Here is a 23,626-nt window from a genome sequence, read left to right as displayed (position 1 = left end):
TAACTTACTTTATTAGTTAGTGTGCACAGAAAATATCATAATTATTTAAGTGTAAGTTTTCTCCTTGACTGTACCTTCAGTACAGGTCAGCATAAGGACAAAGGCTCTATTGCTCACACCTACAGAAATGCCACATATGGTCAAATCATTTGCGTTTGTTGAGATTTTTACTGTCATAGTTCATGCTACCACCCACTTTGACAGTTTGCAGGTGACTGTACAAAGTTCCTTTCAGTATACTGGCAAAACCTTATAAGCGAAGTGCACGTGGTTTGCGACGACAAAAACGCCGTCGAACTGAGAAAAGTTTTGTTTACAGAGATTTTGCATTTATATTGCTTCTGAAATTGAAGTTATTAGTCTTTTTTCACTCGTCTGTGGGCATTCATTAGTGAGCCACAGCAGCATTTAGTTGTCATTGATGACCTTTATGTGTTTTGCCCTGAGCTTGTTTCTCTTGCTGTTTGACACATTTATGGAGGGAGGTGTGTGTGTGTGTGTGTGTTTTACATGCATCCGTCTGTGATCTAAAGGCCAAAGAGCCACTTGCATATCTAAATCGCCAGGAGGTGAGTGAAGATGACAGGACGTCCTTTTTTTGAATGGCTCTCAGTGTCTGTTTAATTACTTTAAATAATTGTTTTTATTGCTTTTTGCAGCTCGTCAGTAAGTTTAGGGTAGAACCATTATGAAGTGTTATGTTTTTCCAGATTTTCTGTCACATATATGCTCTTACAATGGTAAATGTACATAGTAAAGACGGCAAAAAAATGGATGTTAATAAGGTCACCGGATGTATAAGGAATAAGTCCAAAGTTCAGGCTTCAGACTGCTCTTAATACTCTGTTAAGACTGTTAAGACTCCAGGATCTGTACGACGTCAGTGATATAGCCCTCAAAGCAAACACAGTGTGATCTCACCCACTAGCTACTGACGACCTGTTACCTCAAAATTTCTGATGTACCTTTTACCTCATGTTTAGCATTATTGTTGTCATCATTTTGGTGTTTTGAAACCAGATGTGATGAGCGAGGGGGTGGGATGGGGGTGACTGTGAAACCACACACTCACGGATGGTCATTAGCTAGTGAGCGTATCTCGGATAATCCTTTTGAACTCTAATAATGAGCAAAATTTACCAAATAAAGTATTTGGTAAATTAAATATTAAAGTATTTATTACAAGTACATGTCCATGCAACAGTAATGTTAGGCTTGTTAATGCTGCTGGCAAACCTATATACTTAATCAGAGTGAGAAAAGTGAATAAATAAATAAAACATATGTGTGGTAGATGCTATTTATATGCTAGGTGTAAAATATCACGCATATTTAAACTTTTGTGGATATAAATGATAAATTGTTGTCCAACAATAAAATGATACTGAGCTTTTTAAAGGTTGTTTTGCATGAATAACAACTAAAAACTGGTCATTTTAGCACGTTGCTAGGTGGTTCCTTGGCAACATGATGACATTGTAATATCTGATATAGATAAGAACCTCCGGGGGCCTATGATGTACCTGTGTGCCAAGATTGGTTGTTTAGCTCCTGATGCTCTAGGAGGATAAACAAATAATCATGCAAACAGAGATTTTGTGTGTTATTATAGAAGTTTGTTTCCAGCAGTGGAAAAAAAACAATCAAACATACAAACAATTTTTTCAGCCATATGTGGCTATATCAGAATTTTGACTAACTCAAACATCTGAGGAAAAAAAGGCTTGAATTTCTGAAATAATAATTCCAATTTTGACTTATAGATGACAAAAATAATTGTTCTTTCATTTGAAATAAACTTCCGTTATATCAAAGTAAAGATGGCATGGAACTATTTATTGAGTACCTAACGTCGAGGTGGAGACTTCTAAATTTCGCTCATGACTAACAATGACAGCACAATATTCATTGTTAGAAAGACAAAAATTTTAATATTATTACATCTTGTTTTTGCTGGATGCTAAATTCACATTTCAGCTTCATGATTTTTTGTATTTTTTATAGACATAAGATATATATATATATATATAAAAAAGGTCTATCCTAGTCTTAGCATTAACCATAACATACCCTAAAAAGTGTTGGTAGTCTCTCAATGCCAGATTTATAAAAACCATGAGTTACTAAAGCAATGTGACCTCAGTGGTCTTTGGCAAAGCCCTGTAAACGCTGTTTCAGAAGCTCCATTAGGTGTTGAATTGGTTTGCAGACTGTGAAAGGCAGGACATGATTTATAGATATCCTTCTCCTCCTGAAGTCCTCTATCAGAGTCTCAGCATTTGTTTTGCATTCACTGTTGTAGTCTTTTGTAATTTAATGAAAGTTTCTTCGCAGCTTTTAAAATGCGATTCCAACAGGGCATCGCTACTTTCTTTTTCGTTCTCAAATAACTGACAGCGCTAATTTGACTTTTATAATCACCGTTTAGTTTGGAATGAAGTGACAATAATAATGTTATAAACGGAGAGCTTACGTTTACTTTTTCTATCAGATGTGACAACATGCCATTAAAGTAGTAATTTGTACCAAACCATGTGATACATTTGCTTTGAAAGGCTGCAAGTTTTATCACTTACTTTTTACACGGACTTTTTTTTTTCCCATTTTTGCCACCAGAAGAATTTGGTAAACAAGATTAAACAAGCCCTTCACTTATTAACTGTTGATAGTCGTATTAGCATATTCCTGTTATTAGTAACCTAGCGGCGTTACTGCGATTGAATGTATATGGAAGCATTAATCTCTTTATGAGCCGATATTTGAATAACTTGATGTAAAGTTTGTCAGAGGTGTTGAATGAGGCGGCGGACAGGATAATAATCATTTTGCTTCAAAGAGGGCGCCTCTCCCCTTCTGTACCTCTGCTTCATGACGCTCCGGGCAATCATGTGATCCGACCCTGCTTCATTCCAGATGCGTCAAGTGGCATGCAGGCGGAAACGAGCGTTACTCTCACATTACCCTCAAAATAAAAGCCAAAAGTACCTTCTCGGCCTTAAGATTTGGTGGGTGGGTTAAATGTATTGATGTTTGTTCTGTTTTCGCAGTTCAGGTGAAACGTTATACTTTAACACACACACACACACACACACACACACACACACACACACACACACACACACACACACACACACACACACACACTAAAAAAATTTATGTATTTACTAAATATATTTTAAAAATAATTAAAACTCCACTTGTGTGGCTGTAAGTTTTGTGCAGTTCAGAGAGAGGATTTTAAAGCCAGTTTTAGAAGAACTGCAAAAATCTGTGAAAAGAATAAATGTTTCACATAGCAAAAGTTTCAAAGGCTGTTGTTTTTTTTTTCTTCAATTAATGCTTGGATGCCTGATTTTTATTTTAAGCTTTTTCTGGGATTTTCTGTTGCTGCAGGGCTATATTTATCAGGAACCCTTTGCCCTGAGCTCCACATAGATTTGCATTAGTGAATCAATGTCAAATGTCACATGTTAAATAAGTAAATAAAATAAAATATTGAAAATATTTCCCTTTTTTCTTACACTTATAGGAGTACTGGGGTTTCGTTGGGACCTCTGGTCAAATTAGCCAAGGCTCAAATCTAAGCCTGTTGACGTTCCCTTTTATTAAATGCATGGTTTAGAATTCTAAAAGACCCCGACCCCTGTATATTTAATGGTTAAACAAAACAACATAAATTGTCTTAGTAAGGTCTTATACCACCATGTGCCACCAGATAATCCCTCAAAACCCAGATGTTCAAAACATTTTCTTGGATTTGGTGGTAACAGTGGTGGAAAGTGCTGTCTAAAATTGGAAGTCTAAAATTCCAGTGTTGGATGGGGCTGAGAGCACATTACTGTGGAGGCCATTTATGACACATCACTGTGAGGACCTTTGCTATCAAAACAAATCACAAGCTATTTGCATTTTTTAACCCAAAAAATTATGACGGCTGATGTGATTTTTGTACTCAAATCATTTAATGACTCATTGCTACCTATAAATGGGGACATTGTAGAGCACCATCATTGAGGTAGAAATGTATAATCATAGGATAAAGGTCATCATTCAGCCCAACTTCCTATTTGTGCCACTTCCCTCAAAGGCAACTGTTCTGAAATGTCAGGTGCAGCCGGTGTATGATGGTGAAGTTTAAAAATATAAGGTGAAAAAAAAATTATGACCTTTTTTTTCCTTTTGCAGGGGAAATAACCCCTATCACTATTACGTTACCTCCATTGTAATTACCGTTTTATGTTATTATTACTGATTATACACATCAGTCCACAAGTTTTTTGTGTCTGAAGAAGGCCACAACAGAGAGATTTTGTAAATTATTATGGAAGCTTGTTTTCAGGCCACGGAAAGAAATAAACAAAACAACCAAAACTATTTTATTTTTGCCAGCCATAGGCCAAACATGTGGGATAATATGTAATTTTCAACTTACTCAAACTTTTGGAAAAAGAAGTTTCAAGTTATGAAGTCTAAAATTTGAAATGAGAACCAGTAATTTTGACTTGGATGGCATCTTTTTTATTTATTTATTTATTTTTCAGTCAAAATAAACTCTCATATATAATAGTAAGAAATGACCTCGAATTAGTGAACTGTGAACTGAGGGATTGCACAAAGGTCCAGTATACAATCAGGCAATGTCTTGTAGAGTGCAAGAATACAAATAAAATGAAAACACAGAAAAACATTAAATCAAAGACGTGTGACCTAACTGTATACACACCCTGTATTTGTTTTTGTGTGTGTCAGCAAAAAATACTTAAAAAGGACGAAAACATCTATTTTTAAGAGATTAGTTCCGCTTATGCGTCCTTTCGGCTTTTATTGTGAAAGCTTCCAGCGGAAGTCGAGTTTCTCCGTCCCGGAAAACTTGACCACGGTTCTTCGTTCCCAGGGTTCCGTGAGAGCCGTTTGCCCCACCCCGCCTCTACAACGCTATCTATCTCAATGTTCAATTCTCAGAGAAAAAAAAAGGTGGGCAAAAATAATTCAGGGTAACACAGCAAAGAAACGAGTCTCACCTTCCCGACCGGTTCATCGGAGCAACCGCGGCCTGTCGGCGGTTAAAAATGACAGCGTCGCCGTTGGACCAGTGATTGAAAACACCGCGGTATGTTCATGTATCATGCACATGTAACCATAATCTACCATACGGATTCAAAGGGAATACAAAAATCCGAGAGACTTGACAGCGCCTTGTACCTGCGCCAAACGGGAAAATAACGGAGGATTTTCCACGAATATCACCTGGATATCGCGCTATATTCAAGGACATCCAGCTGCCAAACACCGCCTTAGCTCGGCCCCGGAGAAGCTTTCTGATGTGAGGAGAAATATAAATTGACGTTACGGAGAGAAAAAGGACGGAGAAGGGGCCTTGTTTCTTTCCCCCCTTTTTTTTCTTTTCTTTTTTCCTTTTTTCTTTTCTTTGGGGGGTGGGGGGGGTTCTCGTGAAACCTCAGGAAAAAAAAGCCAAGCACCAGCATCTACTTACGGGGGAGAGGAAATAATTTGGACATCGGCTAAAAACGGGATCTTATTGATAAGGCTCCTATATATAATGTGACTGTTGTGGTGGAGACAGAAGCCCGGGTTGTAGCCTGATGATTCACATGCCGTCATTTTAAGAGGAAATATTAATTTTTTAATTTCTCCCCATCCGCCCTGTTAATGTGCTTTTTTTCCTGGCCAGCCTGAGATAGGATTTCAAATAATAACCTGAAATTATATTTAAAGGGAGAGTCGATGGAAAAAAAGAAAACGGGGCTCTTTTTGGTTGTGAGTGGAAATGAATTGAACGGCAGAGTAGTGAGGCATCTGCCAAAGATGGGCTCCGGAGGAGACATTTGCTGAGGAAGATTTAACATCAAAGCTTGAGAAAATATACATACGTGTATATTTAAAACAAAGGAGGAAAAGAAGGGGGGGTAAAAAAAAAATACACCTTTAAGGAATCTGGACCCCACCACCAGCACCATCGCCATCCCTAGACACTCATTCATGTGCAGCCAGAAGCTGGAAATTTTACATCCACTCTCATATCAATGTTGATGACTTCATTGCGGATTTACAGTGGGGGAAAAAACTACAGGAATCAAGCATCTGAGAAGGGCGGCATCGTAGCTCTGCTCCTTTCTGACTGATCTGTTGCTGATAAATTGCCAGTAAATATCCACACCCCCCACCCCATCCCCTCCTCCACACATACACATTTTGCCAAAGCCTGGTGAAGCTCACTGTCTACTACCTGGCGTCTACTTCTTCTGCATCTGGCAAGATACATGTCACCCATTTGGAGCCAGGTGTTCCTCTCTTGGGCCAGTCTAGGAATTTGGGATTGATTTAAAAAAAGATCCTCTCTTTTCTGACCATCACCCTCTTCTTTCACCCACCTACCCCAACCATATCAACCGCCCTGCCTCCAAACCCTGAACCTGCAACTGGGTTTTTGGGAAGATGGGCTGCCTTGGCAATAGTAAGACTGAAGACCAACGAAATGAGGAGAAGGCACAGAGGGAAGCCAACAAAAAGATTGAGAAGCAGCTCCAAAAAGACAAACAGATATACCGGGCAACTCACCGGCTACTGCTGTTGGGTAGGTTTTGTGAAATTTAACATTACTGTTTCCATTTTGTTCCTACAAAACAGCATTTTCACCTGTTTAACTCATGTTGGTGCCACTGTAGCAGACTGTACCCATGAAAAGTGTGTAAGGACCACTGTTACAGCAAGGCATCAAGAACTGATGCAACGCCATGAAGTCCCGACTAATTCGCTTCAAGCGTCTTGGCACAGGACAGTTGAAAAAGCAGGCCTGTCTGCATTCATGGGATATTATGGAGCATGATTGCAGAACATGTGAGAGAGAGGGGGGCAGACAGACACCACCATCTGTGTGAGGGAACCACACACACAACACACACACACACACACACACACACAGGCACCACGCAGAGGCCGGGAGGCCACTCGCGGGCGTTTGTGCATGGCTCTTTCTCACCTCCACACATGTAAAAAAACCCAAAAAAAACCAAACTTGTGATCTGGTTCATTTGTGGCTGCTGCGTACATCCTGGTTGAGCCTAGTTTTCATACTGCATATGACATACTTTTTTTTTTTTCTCTCTCTCTTTTTGCATAATCCGTCCACACCACCCACTCTGGAAATTAATATCCTCTAATTAGCCATTATTTGGTAAAGCTATTTTTGGCCTCATCACGAGAGCCTTCCTGACATGATGCAGTGTGAACCTTAAGGCCAGCCCTTGTGCTGGACTACAGAGTGCAAATTAGGATTACTAGTTTGCCTTGAATGCCTGTTTCTCTCGCTCTACGCCTTCTCTGAAAAGCAGGCCTGTAGCCTGGCTGGCTCCTGGTGCTTGGGGATGGAGATGTGATGGCCGGGCTCCTTTCACACTCAGTTTTGCAAGGACACGTTGAAGGCTGTTCTTATCCAGAAATTTTTTTTCTTAATTATTAACATCAGGGTTCAGGGTCTAGCAGTTTTTCTCCTGAATGACATGCTCGGGGAGAGAATAGTTGTCTACATGTTGGAGCTTTTTTTTTTTTTTCCTTGGTCCTTGTCGCCTCTGGAAGAAGGGGCAGACTTTGGTGAAAGTGCACGTGTCGTGCATCAGCCTCCCTATGTAAAACTACACAAGCTAAATGTATTTACGATTCAGTGTTGCATAAAATGCGTAGTACAAGTTAAAAGTAGTATCCTAGTGTTTAGTGCTTTGCCAAGGTGAGGTAGAACAATTCATGAAGTTACCTGTGGTTCCCAAGATAAGGGTTTGGGTCACAGGAGAAATCTAAGGGGTCATGAGGTTTGCTTTTCTGGTCTGTGTGTGTTGCTTTGTGACATAATGGGTCTCAAAATTGTTCTTTAAATGAGACGTTTAAAGGGGAAATCTCTCTTTGGAGGAACTGCCTTTGGAAGAGGTCACTAGCCAGAAGTGGCAGGAACCACCGGTTTAATCTTTAACAATGCAGTGTGTATAATACGCTGACCTTTTTGTTTTTTTTAATGTAAAATCAGAAACTGCAAAGTAACAAATACATGAAGTAATGTTTTAAAAAAGGATATTTCCTTCTTAAACACAGTGAAGTAAAATGCACTGTTGAAATGGGAATACTCAAGTAAAACTCAAGTTTCTTCATACATAAGATAAGAGCAGTCAGTGATAAGAGCAGTAAAAAGAGATAAGAAAAGTAAAAGGTTCTTGACTCTTAGGTTGGGTACATCGAGGTCTCGCCTTTTGGCTTTTGTGTAACATGCACTGTTTAAAAGTAGGTAAGGCCTGTGACAGGGCAATGTCTGTGCACAATGGACAGGACTTCTCTGCTAAGGTGCAACATTGTTGTAGTTCAAATCATTAAAGGCATCGCTGTTTAGTGCTTCCAGGACTCGTCTAACCTTGGAACATCAAAATGCCTTCCATCTCTGCTCCTTCCTGGATATTTTAGTTGCTTGTACAACTTCATGAAACTCTTGTCTGACTTGTTGTTTCTCTGCTTTCAGGGGCTGGTGAATCCGGGAAAAGTACGATAGTCAAACAGATGCGAATATTGCACGTTAATGGCTTCAACGCAGAGTAAGTTTCGCTGGTTCCCCCTCAGTTCACTATTCACTAAACACTCCCACAGTTTCTCTTTAGAGTAAAGGAACCCATTTAGATGGATATCTGCTCAGGTACTGACATATTTGTTGACCAAATACCTAAATTATGTAATGATGTTTTGGAGAGGAGTAATGGGGCATTAAGAAGATACCACTGATACAAAATACCTTTCCCACCAGTCTTCAAGTTTTCAGGTAGAGCAGGAGACTTGGTTAGTTATTACTTTTAAAATCACCTTAAATACAGAAGTAAAAAGAAGCATTGGATGTTACTGTTCTTGCCTATAAATAATTTCTTTAACCATATATTTAGAAGTGATGAATTAGCAGCTGTTTCCAGCTTGTTTTTATATTATAGCTAATAGAAATACTGTATTTGAAGTGTTAGTTGGACAATGAAAGAAAAAACAAAATGTTATTGGATTCATTGTGAAAATGGTAAATCAGATTGAAAGCCTTTTATGATAACTGTTTAAAAAAATATTCTATACATGTCTATACACCAACAAATTCCATATATATATCTTAGTATTTTATCATAGTGGGTTAAACAATATGCATCAAGTGCAGTATTTTAAGAGGCATTTACCTTTTTATAAAACCTCGTAATGCAGCGAGTGTAAACTGTTTTTAGATTGCAGAAGCACTGCTGCAGTAGTTCCTTACTTTGTATTAACTTCATGCACAGCAGGATCTTCTGGTTTTTACCTTTTCTAAAATCAGTAGGGATGCATGCTGGTTAAATATACTCCACATTGTTTATAAGAATTAAAACAGACTTCCAGGTCCTTATGTCACAGCCCGGCTCGACGCAACATAAAGTGTAGACTGAGTCCAGAGTTTGCAGAAACATTGTTTTTATTTTAAATTACTTAACCTCAGCTAAAGACGACAGCCCGGAGAGCATGAAGGTAAGAAGTGGCATCTTTCCCTGAGCCAACCTGAGGCATGCCTTTATCCACGCCTCGTCAGGTGTAGACAATTGGGAATGTGTAGACAATTTGAGACTCTTTCTTCCAGAAAACCATTGTTAGTAATGACACCTGTCGTTAAGTGCACTGAAGTCAACGTGACGTCGGCAGAGCACGTACTCGCGTTCTATCTACAATTAGCATCAACCAAATCAGTGAGGAGACAAACTCCAGTTTGTCCTGACCTGTTATGCTTGTCATTTATATGCAGTCTACAGTGGCTGAAAGATAAATGTACACCTTGGTGTCAGTATAAGGATAAAAAAGTTTATTTAATAAGACTACCAATGCCGGATGAATATTTGCTAGCCGAGTTGCATCAGACGGTCTTTCTTCTGGCTAATGTTAGCTAACATTAGCCTAACTGCTGGTATGGACTGATTACTGCCCAACATAACAGGTGGACATCCTTCTAACCAACCACTTCCTGTCTAACTTTGTCACTGGTACAATAGAGCTTGATTTAAACATTTCCATGGTAACACTGATCTCCTGTCAATCACACTGGTAGAAGATCGCTGCCATTTGATTGGTTATAGTTTTTTTTTTCTGCAACATGGTGAATATAATGTCTTTAAGGAAGGTTGATATCATACCATCGTTTCACAATATCAAACCTCGTATTATGTTCACTTTGGATCGCTACAGTATTATGGCTCATAATCAAAATCCCTATGGAGAACTCTGCTGAACTGTGTACCATCTGAAGTAACATGAGTTTGTCTTTTTTTGTACTTACTGCAAGTTTGCGTTGGTGTCTGGGTTGTGCTGTGAGCCAGCTGTTTGTTAACATTACTGATAAATAGACGCAGTGACTGAAAAAGGTTGCTTAGAGAAAGTTTAAGCAGCAAAATGCCTTTTAAAGGTAATTACACAGCTTTAGATGTGCTTTATGTTGTCTCGCATTTATAACAAAGAAGTAAAAGGTTTTTCCTTTTGGTAAACTGTAAAATTTACTAAACATATTCTCACTTTTTCAACCCGATGTTCTTAACAGAGGGGAGGAGCTCCTGTCATTCCTGTGAGTCAGGAAAATAAAGTTGTTGGGGCTTTTTTGTATTGTTGTGGAGCAAATTAGTGAAAAGTTGTGTGGCACAGGAGGAAGGCTTTGTCCTTGTCAGCTTTTCATGTGGAAACATGGCTTTGGGTGCTTTTAGCCACCCTGTCTTGTGAATTTCCTAAAACTCCTTCCCAACTTGATGCAGTGGAAATAAAAGTCACATTTTTCTATTCTTAATCATCAGTTTCCTTGAAAGGGGTTTTGGGCTAGAAGAATCATCATGTGCTTATTTTTGGGTCGCATCAAACAGACGCTTCTCACAGACCCAGGCGCCCCGGTGCAGTGATGAATTCCCAGTCTTTGTTAGGGTTCCTTTTCACTCTGTGGGTTTCCCCCTCTGCATGCAAGGCTTTGCCATTCAAGGTAAGGTCAGGCACAGGTATTTGTAAGGAGCCGGTAGTGGGATGATGATGATGGTGGTGTTTAGTGACACACCAGGAAATGGGTGGGGGACACGAGAGATGACTGAGCAGGACAGCTCCTTTTAATAGAGGTGATCTGTTATTTACTTATTTATCTTGTGGAGGTCCTAGTGTGAGGAATATAGCATTTGAGTGAGTTTCATTACATTCACATGGAGCCTCAATTCCCTCACTCATGTTGCTTCCTCACATCCTGGCTCCTCCCAGCTAGGATGGAGGTGAAGCTGCCGTGTGCTGCGTTGTTTGCTGCTTTCTTGTATACTTTTGATTGGCTGGGATTTCTTTATGGGTAGGGTTATATCACCACATGCTACTTTGGCATGTTCTTAACAATGCTTTCAATCACTTTGTTGTATTTTCAGGCGAGTGGGAGTGTTCACATAGATGTAGCCAAAAAGCATCAGGACAATATTTTTTTATTTTATTTTATTATTTGTTTTTTTAGACAGGCTACAACTGTTGAGTCAACCAATAAGCCAACTGGAAGAAAATATAAACAAGTTAGACAAAGAGAATGAAACACATGACAAGGTTGGGTCGCCAGGTAAACCTATAGACTAACATCAAACTGAGTATTTGTGCCATCACCATTTTATTTGTTTTTTTAAAATAAATCGAGACATTATGAGTGAGAGATGGATCTGACTGTGAAGCAGAGGGACGCGAGTCATAGGCTAGCAACTTGCTTTTTAAGCTCACTTTAAAGCATACCGTGGTAATATAGAATGATGTTAATAATTTGATATAAAAGCTGTAGCCTTATGAATTACAGCCTGTTATCTAGGAGATTTGATTTAAAGCAGCTGAGTTTAGAAACTCACATCATTTCTTTTAGATTAATGACAGTTTAACTGGGAGAAAGGACTGACTCTGTTGGACTTGGTAGGTCAACAGTGGTCAACAGAGTGCACTCATGGTTGTACTCGAGTGTTACCTGAGCAAAGCTTCCTTTAGACCAGGGGTGTCAAACTCAAATACACAGTGGGCCAAAATTCAAAACTGGAACAAAGTCGCGGGCTAACATTAATATTTATTGAAAAAAAAATCTTCCTCCAGATATGAGAATGAATCTTTTCTTATGGACTCAAACAAGTTTTGCTGAAAAACTGAATATGGAACAAGCAAAGCTTAATACTAAACAATATATATATTAGCTGTATAATACCAGTAGGACAGCTCTAATAGTAATTTGGTGTGGCTTCGCGGGCCAAATGTAATTAGGCTGCGGGCCAGAGTTTGACACTTATGCTTTAGACCGTAGAGAGATCACAAACTCAAACACAGTCAGGTTTTATTTGACCTTTTATCAAGTTATTCACAGACTTGCTGTTAGTTAGTGATTACTGACTGTGACACATATGTTCATAGCAGGAAAAGTACCTGAAGCTGCTTACTGCATGTGTTTTGGTGAATTTTGTCACATAGAGTCAGCGACTGGTTTGACCAGCAATCAGAAAGGAATCGATTAATATTTGCCTTGAAAAAACAAAACAGGGATGTGTGCAAAAATCCTGTGAAAGCAATTTTCTGAATGGATTTTTGTACTTGGGGTGGATTTCTCTTTTTAGCCTGATTGCGTTTCATGTCATTAGGTCAGTTGCAGTGCGTGTTCAGGTCTTCTGTGCTTTTTTGACTTGTTTTTTTTCACCAGTCAGGAATATATCCTACTGCCATGAATTTAAATGGCAATTATTTAGAGAAATTGGGTGCTTTTTAAAAATATTTGTAAATATGCAGACGAAAGAAATCTGTACAGCTGTGTTGGTCTCTGTATGGAGAAATAGTCATAGGTGAGAATGAGGATCACTGCAAAAATTCACATCTGGAATAAGGCAGAAAGTGCTCAGAATAAGTGACACGGGGTTGTTTTGGAGAATTTGTGCTGCTGTTGTGTTGCCTGTTCTGATATAATTGTTCTTAATCCACCTTATTATCAACAACGCTTTAAAAGATTCGAATATCAATTTAGAAATGACCAGCATTCATCCCAGAAATATTATATTTTTGGTTAAAATATTGACATATTTTACTATTTCAGTGCCAGCTAGCGATGGTAGCTGATTAAAATGCCCACATGTGCTTTTATATTAACATGTGAAGTGGCTACAACTGGGAAGTATTGTTTACATTTTACATAGGACGCATGAGCGAGAGATATCCACCCATGCCTTTAATTTAAAATCTTTCCCCTCAGCACAAGTTGTATACGCTTAATTTTAGGGTTTGTATTCTTGCTGTAAGGTTAAGTAGCCCATTGTTGAGATATTTGTGGAATTCATTATCAAATCTGAATTTCAACAACCAGACTTTTGTGTTTTGTCAGGACACATTTGAAGGAATCCAGCACTTATGTTTCTGTGTGACGTCAGTGCTTCGCGATATCAGCAAAGCTCACAGATTGCATGAACTGCCATGTTGTGAAATTCTGTTTATCTCTACAACGACAAGGAAGGACAAAATGTGGACCGTATTATTTAATTTAGCAGTACTTTGGGCTCCTTGGTGTTCATGACTTCTCAAACTATAGTACAAAAATGTACTATAACAATCAACTAGCTGTGTGGTTTAGTGCTTAATGAATAGGGATGGGTATCGTTTAGGTTTTATCCAATACTAGTACCAAACCGGTACTTTTGAAACGGTGCCGGTGCTCAAACGGTGCTCAAACGGGTGCTTAAAGAATGGAGAACACAAAATTGGTCCAAAAACCTCTCATGGTCAGCTTGTTTTTTGTAAAAAGATAACAATGTTAGCCTTTTCTGCAGCTATAGGGCATATATGGTATCACTCTTGGCTGGAAGCAGTGCTTAAACACTGGAAAAAAACACAAACTTTGTCCAAAAACCTCTCATGTTTAACTGTTTCCCTCTTTTTCTTTGGTCATTTTAGCCTTTTTGGCCAGGGTGAAGGGAGTATCTGCCATCAAACAAGAAGACAGCCGCATGTAACTACGACGGTGTTTGCTAGTTCACCTTACGTGCATTAATGTAATAACGTGGTTAGCCTACTCAACGTAAATCACACACGAACAACATTAAGTTACTCATGCAGAGAAGAATGGCTGCTGCTGCCATCATCATCCGTCATCATTTCTGCTACACTGGCAGGGCTAGGGGCCAGGACGCTCCTCTCCGGGTTTTTGGGGGATGTTGCATAACAGGCAACCCACCCGCAGTAGATGTGCTCGGTGTGAGGTCTCGCAGCAAGCTATCAAATACGGCGCATTTCTGGGCTTTTAAAAAAAACGCTATGCGTCGCCAGGTGTTTCATCGGATTCAAGGTGTTACTTCCTTTGACAGTATCAGCTTAAAGCACTTGTTGCTGCTGAGTTTGCATATTTTGCTGTGAAGTACAGCCAGACTTTTGACCGCTTCGCCTTGGGCATTTTTAATCTGTAGCTCTGCTCTAAAAGAACGTACCTACCTGGACCCGCCTACTATCCTCGGAAACGTAAAATGATTGGCTAGAAGTGTATCACAGCTCAGGAAAAAAAAGCACCGAAATAAAGCACCGAAATGTGCGCTGCTTTTCGGTCTGGTTACTACCGTTTATGTCAGAACCGGTGCCATCATGGCACCGGATACCGGTACCCATCCCTATTAATGAATGTCATTGTCAAAATTAAGACAAGCTGTTCTGTTCTTCTTTGGTATCAGCAAAATTCAGTGGTTGCACTTGGTCAGCAAATAAACAAAATATCTGTGTACGTGGGGCAGTCGTAATACTGATGTCAGATATAATTTAGCTCTAGGCTGACAAATACATCCTGGAGAAGTTAATATTACACAGCACATTTCCACTGGAATCCACTGGGACTGACACTGAAGAAACAAAACATCTCTGTGTAATTACAGTTTTTATTTAAAAATATTGTTTCCTGTCCCTGTTGCACTGCGATGGCCATATTTGGATTTATAGCTGTACATGAATATTTCTTTAAATGTCATCATTCACTGTTAACCTTTGTAGCTTAGGTCAATTAAAGCTAGTTGCCATCTATGCTTTTAAGTGATAAATAAATAAAGCACATGCGAACTCTTCTCTTCACAGGGAGAAAAAACAGAAAATTCATGATATTAAAAACAACATTAAAGAAGCTATAGAGGTAAGACACTGTTCTTTTTTCCTTTGATAGATGAATGATGTTTCTTTGTAATGTTCTGTCTGATATGCAGGTTTTTGGCTAAAAGAGGAAAAAACATGGATTATAGCTTCTTAAAAAAATAAATAAAAAAATCCAAAACTCAATGCTGTATTCTAAGCGAGGAGGCTTTCAGTCACACATTGCTTCAGACCGGTCAGCGACCCCATGTGCGCTCCCAACCAGCTGGGAGTCGTTACAAAAATTTGCTGCACCACAACTCTCCTTGCTGTTACTTTGGGCAGTACCACATTGTCACAGTCACTTGTAGTTTGCATCATCTCGTCTACAAACACCCACTACCCACTCGCTGGGTGGTGGAGAAATTTCAAAAAGTGCAGAAGCAACCTGCTAGCGACCAAAGCAATCAGATGGAGGCTTGCGGTGCAGTCTCGAATACCTCCAACCACATGGGGAATACAGATTTATCACTAGCAGGTGGTGGTTGTTGGCGATGGCTAAACAGCCTCTAGGCGTGGGTGACTGAGGGGCTAAGATGATGAAAATTTGTATCTAAAGCCGTTTTGAGGCAGTGTAAACACATTTATGAATAATATTAATGAATGAGGCTTTTTGTGTTTGTGTGTTCTTTTCATACAGACGATTGTGGCGGCCATGAATACGCTCACACCTCCTTGCCAGTTAGCCTGTCCTGAGAACCAGTCTCGGATTGATTATGTCCTGAACCTAGTAAACCAGAAGGATTTTGATTTTCCTACAGTAAGTTCAACTGTACTTCATCTCAGATCTCTGACTTTTAAATGCAGTTTGTTTCCTTCTGCTTTCATTCGAACCTCTTGATCTGTGTGTAAAGAAAATAATGAATGTCATGACACAATGAAACATGTGATCAGACAATAAAACAAAATTGAACAGCACAATTTTTGAAGAGCAATTTGGTTTTAAACAAAGCTGCTGCAAGTTAATAAATCAAATCTCTTTTTCCCCAGTGGGTGTTTTTTGTTGTAAAATCGCTCCTGCTATTTTGCACTAACAGGTGTAAATGTGTCAGATTCTCATTACTAACCTGCTGAATCTTACAGGTGTTCTGGCTAGTTGTGCTAGAGGTGAGTAAGGTATCACGCGACAGCCTGTATGAGTCCGCCTGGTGTGTTTGCGTGGTGATTCAGTAATTAGCAAGTGTGCTTCCGCTTGGGAGGTTGTCAATTGAATGAGCCTCTCACCTGAGAGTACCACACCGCCGATTAACTCTAATTGTCTGTAATAAACCTAAATGTGTCCAGAGGGACATGTCTTCCATAAACGCGTAGACCAGTCTGCTCCCAGCGGCCTGGGAGGAAGTCGATGAAGGTCCCACCACTGATCTGGAGATTGATTCATTGATTTATTTGCTCATGTCTTTCTGTTATTAAGACTGGTGTTCCAGATTAGTTGATCAATCATATTTTACAAAGTAATGTTCACCCTTCACTGGACGCCCCTTGGGGTTGAAATCTGCGGCCACAGAATCAGTTTGTGTGTTAAGTATTCTGGCTTTAAATTTGTGTTTCGCTACTGAACAATCTCCAATATTTCAGTAAGTACACAATGACCGCAAAATTCAAGCTTTTTTTTGTTAACTATCTAACAGTGGGCAGTTAATTAAATTTTAATTTCAATTACAATTTTGCATCCAATGATTATTTAAAAAAATAGATTTTTTTTAAATTACATTGATCTTTAATTGAATGTGGCACATTGATTACTTTTTTGCATTTTTACTATAGCGAATCAGATGTTGAATGTGTTTCCTCCACCCTAAAAGCCCAATCGCTTACTTTAGCTTAGCTAGAGCCAAGATCATGCAAAAGAAGCAAAAGTTGAAAATGTTTCAATAGATGAGCTTATGTTGGGAACAGTTTGTTGCAGCTATGGATGAGGTGGTCTCTCACCTGGTCCACTTTTGGGGACAGAGGGGTCAGGAGATGTTGGCTCTCCGTTTCTCTGTGTGTCGCTGCGATGCCGGTGTTCTGTCCAGTCAGCTTACGTTCTCAAATCAGCATACACTTTATGACACCCTGACTTGCCAATTTACAGTTTGGCATACAGACCTTTTGTCGTCTGTATGCCGAACTGACGGCTCCTGTTCACATGGTGGAATTATGTATGTATGCTACTCTGATTTGTCTGCTGAGATGATGGAACGACCGGTTTCCTGAGGTGGGTTAGTGTATGAAGGTGCGCTAATACTGAAAAACACACCATTATCTCTACACCAGATCAGCCTGTGTCCTGCCCTGCATCCATCTCCCTTTCTTCATTTATCTGGTTGTTTTTCATTTAAATTATGTACTAATTTAAAATTTAAGGAAATCATACATTCAAAAAAAGTGTTGTTGTTTTTTTTGTTTTTGTTTTTAACACATTCAGTAAATGCATGTTTAAAGTGAATGAATATTTTGTTTTGGCCCTATAACTATCCCCATTATCTGCTGACAAATCTGACAATAAGATTATGATCATGCAACCACACACAGTGAAAAACACGTCCTTTGCGTTTGGGACGCCATCTGTGAGAAGCTGACAATCACTGTTAAAGCAGGGATTCAAACAACCGGGTCTTTAATAGTGATAGTTTCTGATAAACGGGAGGAAAAAAATCCCTAACTTTAGTTTCCCAAATGTGAGTTTGCAGCTTTTCTTTTTTGTGATCTTATACTTTCTATGTTTATTGTATATAGGTCAAATTAACTGATGAGTAAATCTCTATAAGCAGAAAATAAATGAAACTCCTGAGTGCAGCATTACTCAGTTGTTGTCTAACAGGGGAGCGGTTACATAGAGGGAAAAGAACACAGAGTCTGTGTTTTTCCAGCATGGTGGCCTTAGTGTTTAAACTGGTTGCTCCTTTCGTGTACATTTGTCTTGTACATTTGTCGTTTACAGCTGAGTTTCCAGTAAAGAGTGAGCGTATTTGTGTGTAAGCAAAAGGAAGTCTCCTGATATTGTCTCTGTTACGTCATGGCAAATTTATTATGTGGGCCTATCTCGAGCTGACCCTTCCCTCGGGCTGTCCGTCCGTCACTAGACTTCCACTGCAGGAGGGAAAAACCAGAACTCTTTTTAATTTTAGGGTGTTGAGGATTACAGTAAATCCAAACGTGAAGGCAGTGCTGTTAGTGAAGTACTGCTGTGATTTTTGAAAAGTTCACAGTGATAGCTGGTTATTTAAAGCAGTGTTTAAAGAGCATCAAAAATTGAACAGTTTGTCCATCTGAACGCGTATTTGTTAAGGAAAGAGAAATGATGGGGTCGGCTCCTCCTCAGCTGCCTCCTCTTCCCGCTCCCCCTTGCCTGGCCTTAGGGTCTACTGGAAACCAGTTTGACTGGTTGACGCTGCCTTTCACTGTAGACAGACAATAAGCATAGGGCTTGTGTTGAATATCCACAGGCTTTTTGTGAATTTCCCCTCGAAGCTTTATGTCTAATCAACAATCCTCATAATTATTATTCACTAAAATTACTTTTTCTTTGTAAACATTAAGCACTGAACTTTTTTTTCCATTTTAAAAGAAAAACTTTTGTACTAACTTAGTCTTTGTAGACTGATTTTTGCATACCTGTGCTCAGCTGTTTGCAGCACACAGCATACCCTATCCTTAAAAGCCTTTCGATGGTAAAAAGAAAAGGAACGTTCAGGGAGAGGAGCAAAGGAGTGATCCCTCTTTCAGGACAGACAGGTGGGGTGTGTGTGTGTTTACAAATTCACCAACCCCTTCACTTTCGTTTTACAGTAACAAATATGCAGGAAGTCTTTAAATGAAAGTGACCATGAAAAAGTACATAAGGCTGAGATGCATCAAAAAAGGATGGGAAATAAATAAAGGTCATCTGTGGATTTGGCATAAAGATTTATCTGTGTTTTATTTTATGCTCTTATCATTTTTCATTGTCTAAGTGTATTGATTTGCAATTAAAAATAATATATAAAAATAAAAGACTTAGTCATTCACACAGACACCCCTGCCTTAATAAACACATACACTTCTAAAACATATAAATGATACTTTAATTCTAATTCTGTAGGAACCCTTTTAAATATAATTAAATGATAACTGCAGCACAGCATCTCAGATTGGGTCTATAAGCAAGCTCCAGTTCTTAACATGAAAACTTTGCATAGCTATTGTAGCTTTTTATACAGCAGGAAGTTTACAGTCCTGCATAAACTGTAAGGGAAAGAAACTGGTAATAAAATAACAAATTTATTGGTAAAGCCATATTTACATATTACTGGTTACTGTATTATTTAACAAAATAAAGTTAAAAAAGAGAATAAGTGAGTTAGTTGTTACTCCTAACTGAAACACTTCTTTTCTTCTTAAAGCCAACATTGTTAGCTGATTTACAAGCTGGTCTGACAAAACAACCAATGGATACAGATTTCACCCAGATTTAAACTTTCCCACTTTTTTATGTTATTTTAATTATTAGATTCTTTTGGCCTTTTCTTTTTGTAGTTGAGCTGATCATGATAACAAATTACATCCTTTGTAGTTGTTGGGTTTTTGTTTTTTGGCAGGGTAAACAAATTATTAAACGAAATTATATTTAGCAATATTTATAAAAAGTTTTTGTGTGCACTTTTTTTTCTTTGCTGCAATTTATTTCAAATGGTGCTTATTGCTTTCGTTGATCATTTATTCTGAAAAATGTTCATCTGCTTCTATTTTCTTAACTGTTTATCCAGTTTAGGGTTGGAGGAGCATTAGAGCGTTTCCCAGCTGACACAGCTTTTAGCTATCCTAAACTATAAATTCAAAGCCCTTAAATCCAGGATGCAATTACAGTCTCACTTGTTTTTACGTCATTACATTCAGTTTTTCTAAGTTGGTTCAGAAGGAAGTTAATGTCATTGTCACGATCATTAGACCTTCTGAATTCCAGCACGTCCAAAACGTTGCTCTGAGCTCTTCCCACAGTCTACAGGGATAAATTAAAATAACAATAATGAATAAGACTGTGTGTGTAAAGACAACAAGTAAGTGCATACAGTTCACCTGTATGCATGCACTTTGGGGACGATCAATCAATCGGATACAGCGAAACGTTAAAGTTAAAATCCACATGCGTAAAATAAAATAAATTCTAAAAACTGCAGTGGCGGATACATGACCAGTTAGTTCTTCTGTTAAGTAACAACTGTTTCCTGAGTTGAGCAGTGCCTTTTGAAAAAGTGTGACAGCACCTTAATGCCAAACATTTATGTCATGTGCAAAATCTCACTTTGTGCAACATGTCAGAAGATAAAAAGTTCCCAGGGTTAACTTTTCAGATGAGTGTACTATGAAGCAAGATTACCGGTAGTGGGTTTCTGTGGAATGCCGAGCTGAAAGCCAAAGTTTTGTGCGCTAATTGAACTTAGCTAGATCACCACAGTCGTTTCAGAATCACCGCGTTTAGAGCGTGCTCTAAGAGCGATAAAGATTTTCTGCAGAAGGAATGTGTTTTATACATGTAACCTGTTGATCCATACCTTTAGGAAGCAGACTCGTTGGGAACATGCGAACATGCAAAAGGCCCTGTGCTGCCAACCTTTCCCAAGTTTGTTTTATACTCTGCGAACTGCAGCTAATTGTGTTTTTAGCCTATGAGTAAAATCGTGTTCACTTTGATCTGGTGACGAATTAAACTTATTTCTACAACTCATGCATTAGGTCATGTGACCCACCTGAATGAACTGAGTAGCCTATAATATGTTTTATAGTTTCACACTTTGCACCTTTTGTAGTCATCAAGTTAGAAACACACAGCAGCTTCTGATAGCGTACCATAATTAAAAAAAAAAAAAACCCCAATCCCATGTCCTCTTTATTTGTTGCATTTTTGTTTAATTTCTTATATCCTGTATGTATCTTAATCACCTATCCCTCTGTCAGAAGTAGGCAACATTCAGTCTTTAAATTCTGTTTGTAGGAATAGTCAAGGGATACATCAAATGCCCCCTTTTTACATGAGCATGCGCAGAGCCTAAAAAAAGAATGGGTTAACAAAGAGAGCTAGTTACCCACCCTCCCCAGCTAATGTAGATGAAGCCTAGCTATACTGGACTTGCTACATAGCAAGTTATATCTCTCAGAGTGTTTTGATTCTAGCCCAGCTCATAGCCTTTAACTAGTCTTTACTTGTCGGACCAACTCTGCAGTGATAGGTGGAAAACACAGTGCCCAGCATTTGGTTAACAATTACACTGAAGCTGGTAACACTTTTATGGCGATTTTCAGTAACTTTGTCTATGTTACTTTCCACACACTAACAATAGATTGCCACTCATATACAGAACGTACAAATTACCCAAAAGGCCACTTCTCTAAAGTGAAAGGCTCAGCTGATAACCCATGACTTCTACTCATTCCATTATCCTACTTAATCCTTCCTGATTTTTTTTAATAGTATACAGTTTAACTCTATGTCTCATAATGGCTTCTTTGTGCCTGTCTCCATTGTATGTGACAATTCTAGATCACAGTGAAGATAGGCCCCTGCGTAGTGACAGTCTAGCCTTGTGTTGGTACAAAGCTCTCCGTTTCTACATGAACTCTGTGAACTGCTCTGTTTCCTGCTTATATCAGTTTGCTCATCTGCTGCTCCTCGGCGAGCCGGCCTTTAACTCCAAACTAAGCTGGGGTGTATCACTGACCCCTCGGCTGTCCTTAAACGGTTTCAGCCATCGAGAACCAGATGAAAAATACAGCTGTAAGAAAGGGACACAGGCCTGTCCAAGATCACACTCAACTTTTTCATGTATAACTAGTCACTAATATTAAGAGCAGATCGTTAGTTTGTCGGTCCTTCTGTATCCCGCCTTGTAAACGCTACATTTCTTGAACACTTTTCAGGCGATTTCATGAAACTGAACTCGGTTAAACTGATTACACTATAGTGATCAGGGTCACAGTGACATCACAGGAAATATAAACAAATGCTTAATCCAATAAAATAATTATGCGATGGCATTTTATATTTAAAAGGTCAAAGGTAAACTTCACTGTGACATCAGAATGTCCTGCAAAAGCTGACTAAATGCGACAGCAGTAAGTGTTAGTCACATTTGACCAACTTTAACTGCTTTCCCTTTATTATTGTAGGGTCTTTACCTTACAGTATAAAGCGCCTTGAGGCAGCGGTTGTTATGATTTTCCGGTATATAAATATAACTGAACTGAATTGAAGTGAACATTTGTGTGACGAATAGAACGTGTATACGCTACATGTGGTTGCAAACAATTATGTGTTAAGGCTAGCTTAGCACATATTTTGGACTGTTTGCTCAACTTTTGGAGGTCAACACAGCACATGTTGCTTCCTGTGTGAAAGGCCCTGTAAGTTAATGATATCCAACATCTGTAATGCATAATGCGTGGTCCAAAAGGCCCCCAAAAATCCAAAAACATGCGCTGTTGAGAGAGAGAAAGTGAGGAACATACAGACTAGGAGTTTATCACTTCCAGCACAAAGAAACATCTGACATACAACACTGGGTGATTTAGCCAATTGTAACTGGGTAACATAAGTTGACAGATGTAAGCTGAATTGCTAAAACGGTATGAAGTCTTAACTTTTACTGGCTCTACTTTGTTTAAAATGTCTAACCTGTCTGTCCGGCGCCCTTCATGGTCCCCTCGCCTCACAGTGAACAAAAATGGGGAAAAGTTGGAGATAAGCGTCTCTGCAAATTAGATCACGTTGCAGTTATTTAAAAATCAGGACATCAGAAATATTTTGTCTCATTTGATAATAATGATGTCTGGCTGTAGTTTCTCCACACACCTGCCGAAATCTGGGCGTGCACTTCTCCAACCACGCCCGTGCATTCCCAGAAACCTTGTGGATATGTGACGCATGACTATAGGGAGGGAGATTTGATTTATTGTAAATCGTAATTGAAATTAATTAATGCAACTTCAGGTGTTGGTGGAGGTTAACAACCATAAGGTGGTAATTCTTGTTTTTACAATCAGTTACCCTGTTTCCAGTCGCAGAAAGCCGCAGATCTCAGATGTGTTGCTGATCCAAACAAGCTTTTGTCTTTTCAGGAGTTTTATGACCACGCAAAGATCCTCTGGCAGGACGAAGGTGTGCGGGCATGCTGGGAAAGGTCCAACGAATATCAACTCATCGACTGCGCACAATAGTGAGTCTTTGCTTTTCTTATACTATTTTCACCTCTGTACGTACACTAGCAGTTAAATACGGGCACATTTCTAAGAACTTCCTTCTTCGGGTTTTGACACTCAAAGGTGAGACATATAAACCATTTAATGTGTGCTCTGGGGGGGGGGGGGGGGGGGGGGTTGGGTTGGGTTGTTTCCCTGTGGTTTATGTGAGCTCAATGTGTGAAGTTAAATGGTGATAATGAATGCAGTGCTACTTTGTCAAGTGTATTTATTTTGGCTAGTTTATTTTAGTAGT

The 23,626-nt window shown here is 39.1% G+C and overlaps 1 protein-coding gene across 4 annotated transcripts in view; it reads left to right on the top strand.

Annotated features, from left to right (window-relative positions):
- Positions 1–23,626, top strand: part of LOC146710269 (guanine nucleotide-binding protein G(s) subunit alpha-like) — a 56,455-nt gene that overhangs the window by 12,648 nt on the left and 20,181 nt on the right. For 2 of the 4 annotated variants that reach the window (XM_085457639.1, XM_085457640.1), the window contains 4 exons: positions 8,522–8,594; positions 15,124–15,178; positions 15,815–15,934; positions 23,251–23,348. In XM_085457639.1, the coding sequence (XP_085313765.1) occupies positions 8,522–8,594; positions 15,124–15,178; positions 15,815–15,934; positions 23,251–23,348 (346 nt within the window). Of the gene's footprint in view, positions 1–4,832; positions 6,596–8,521; positions 8,595–15,123; positions 15,179–15,814; positions 15,935–23,250; positions 23,349–23,626 lie in introns of those variants that run through there. The other 2 variants (XM_085457642.1, XM_085457638.1) reach the window with 2 other exon arrangements.

The sequence above is a fragment of the Copadichromis virginalis genome, linkage group LG5 (genome assembly GCF_057382275.1).
Source record: "Copadichromis virginalis isolate Kocher_CV1m ecotype Utaka linkage group LG5, C_Virginalis_male_GT1.1, whole genome shotgun sequence".
Taxonomy (NCBI): domain Eukaryota; kingdom Metazoa; phylum Chordata; class Actinopteri; order Cichliformes; family Cichlidae; genus Copadichromis; species Copadichromis virginalis.
The sequence above is the reverse complement of the archived record's forward strand: the minus strand, read 5'-3'. Positions and strand labels throughout refer to the sequence as shown.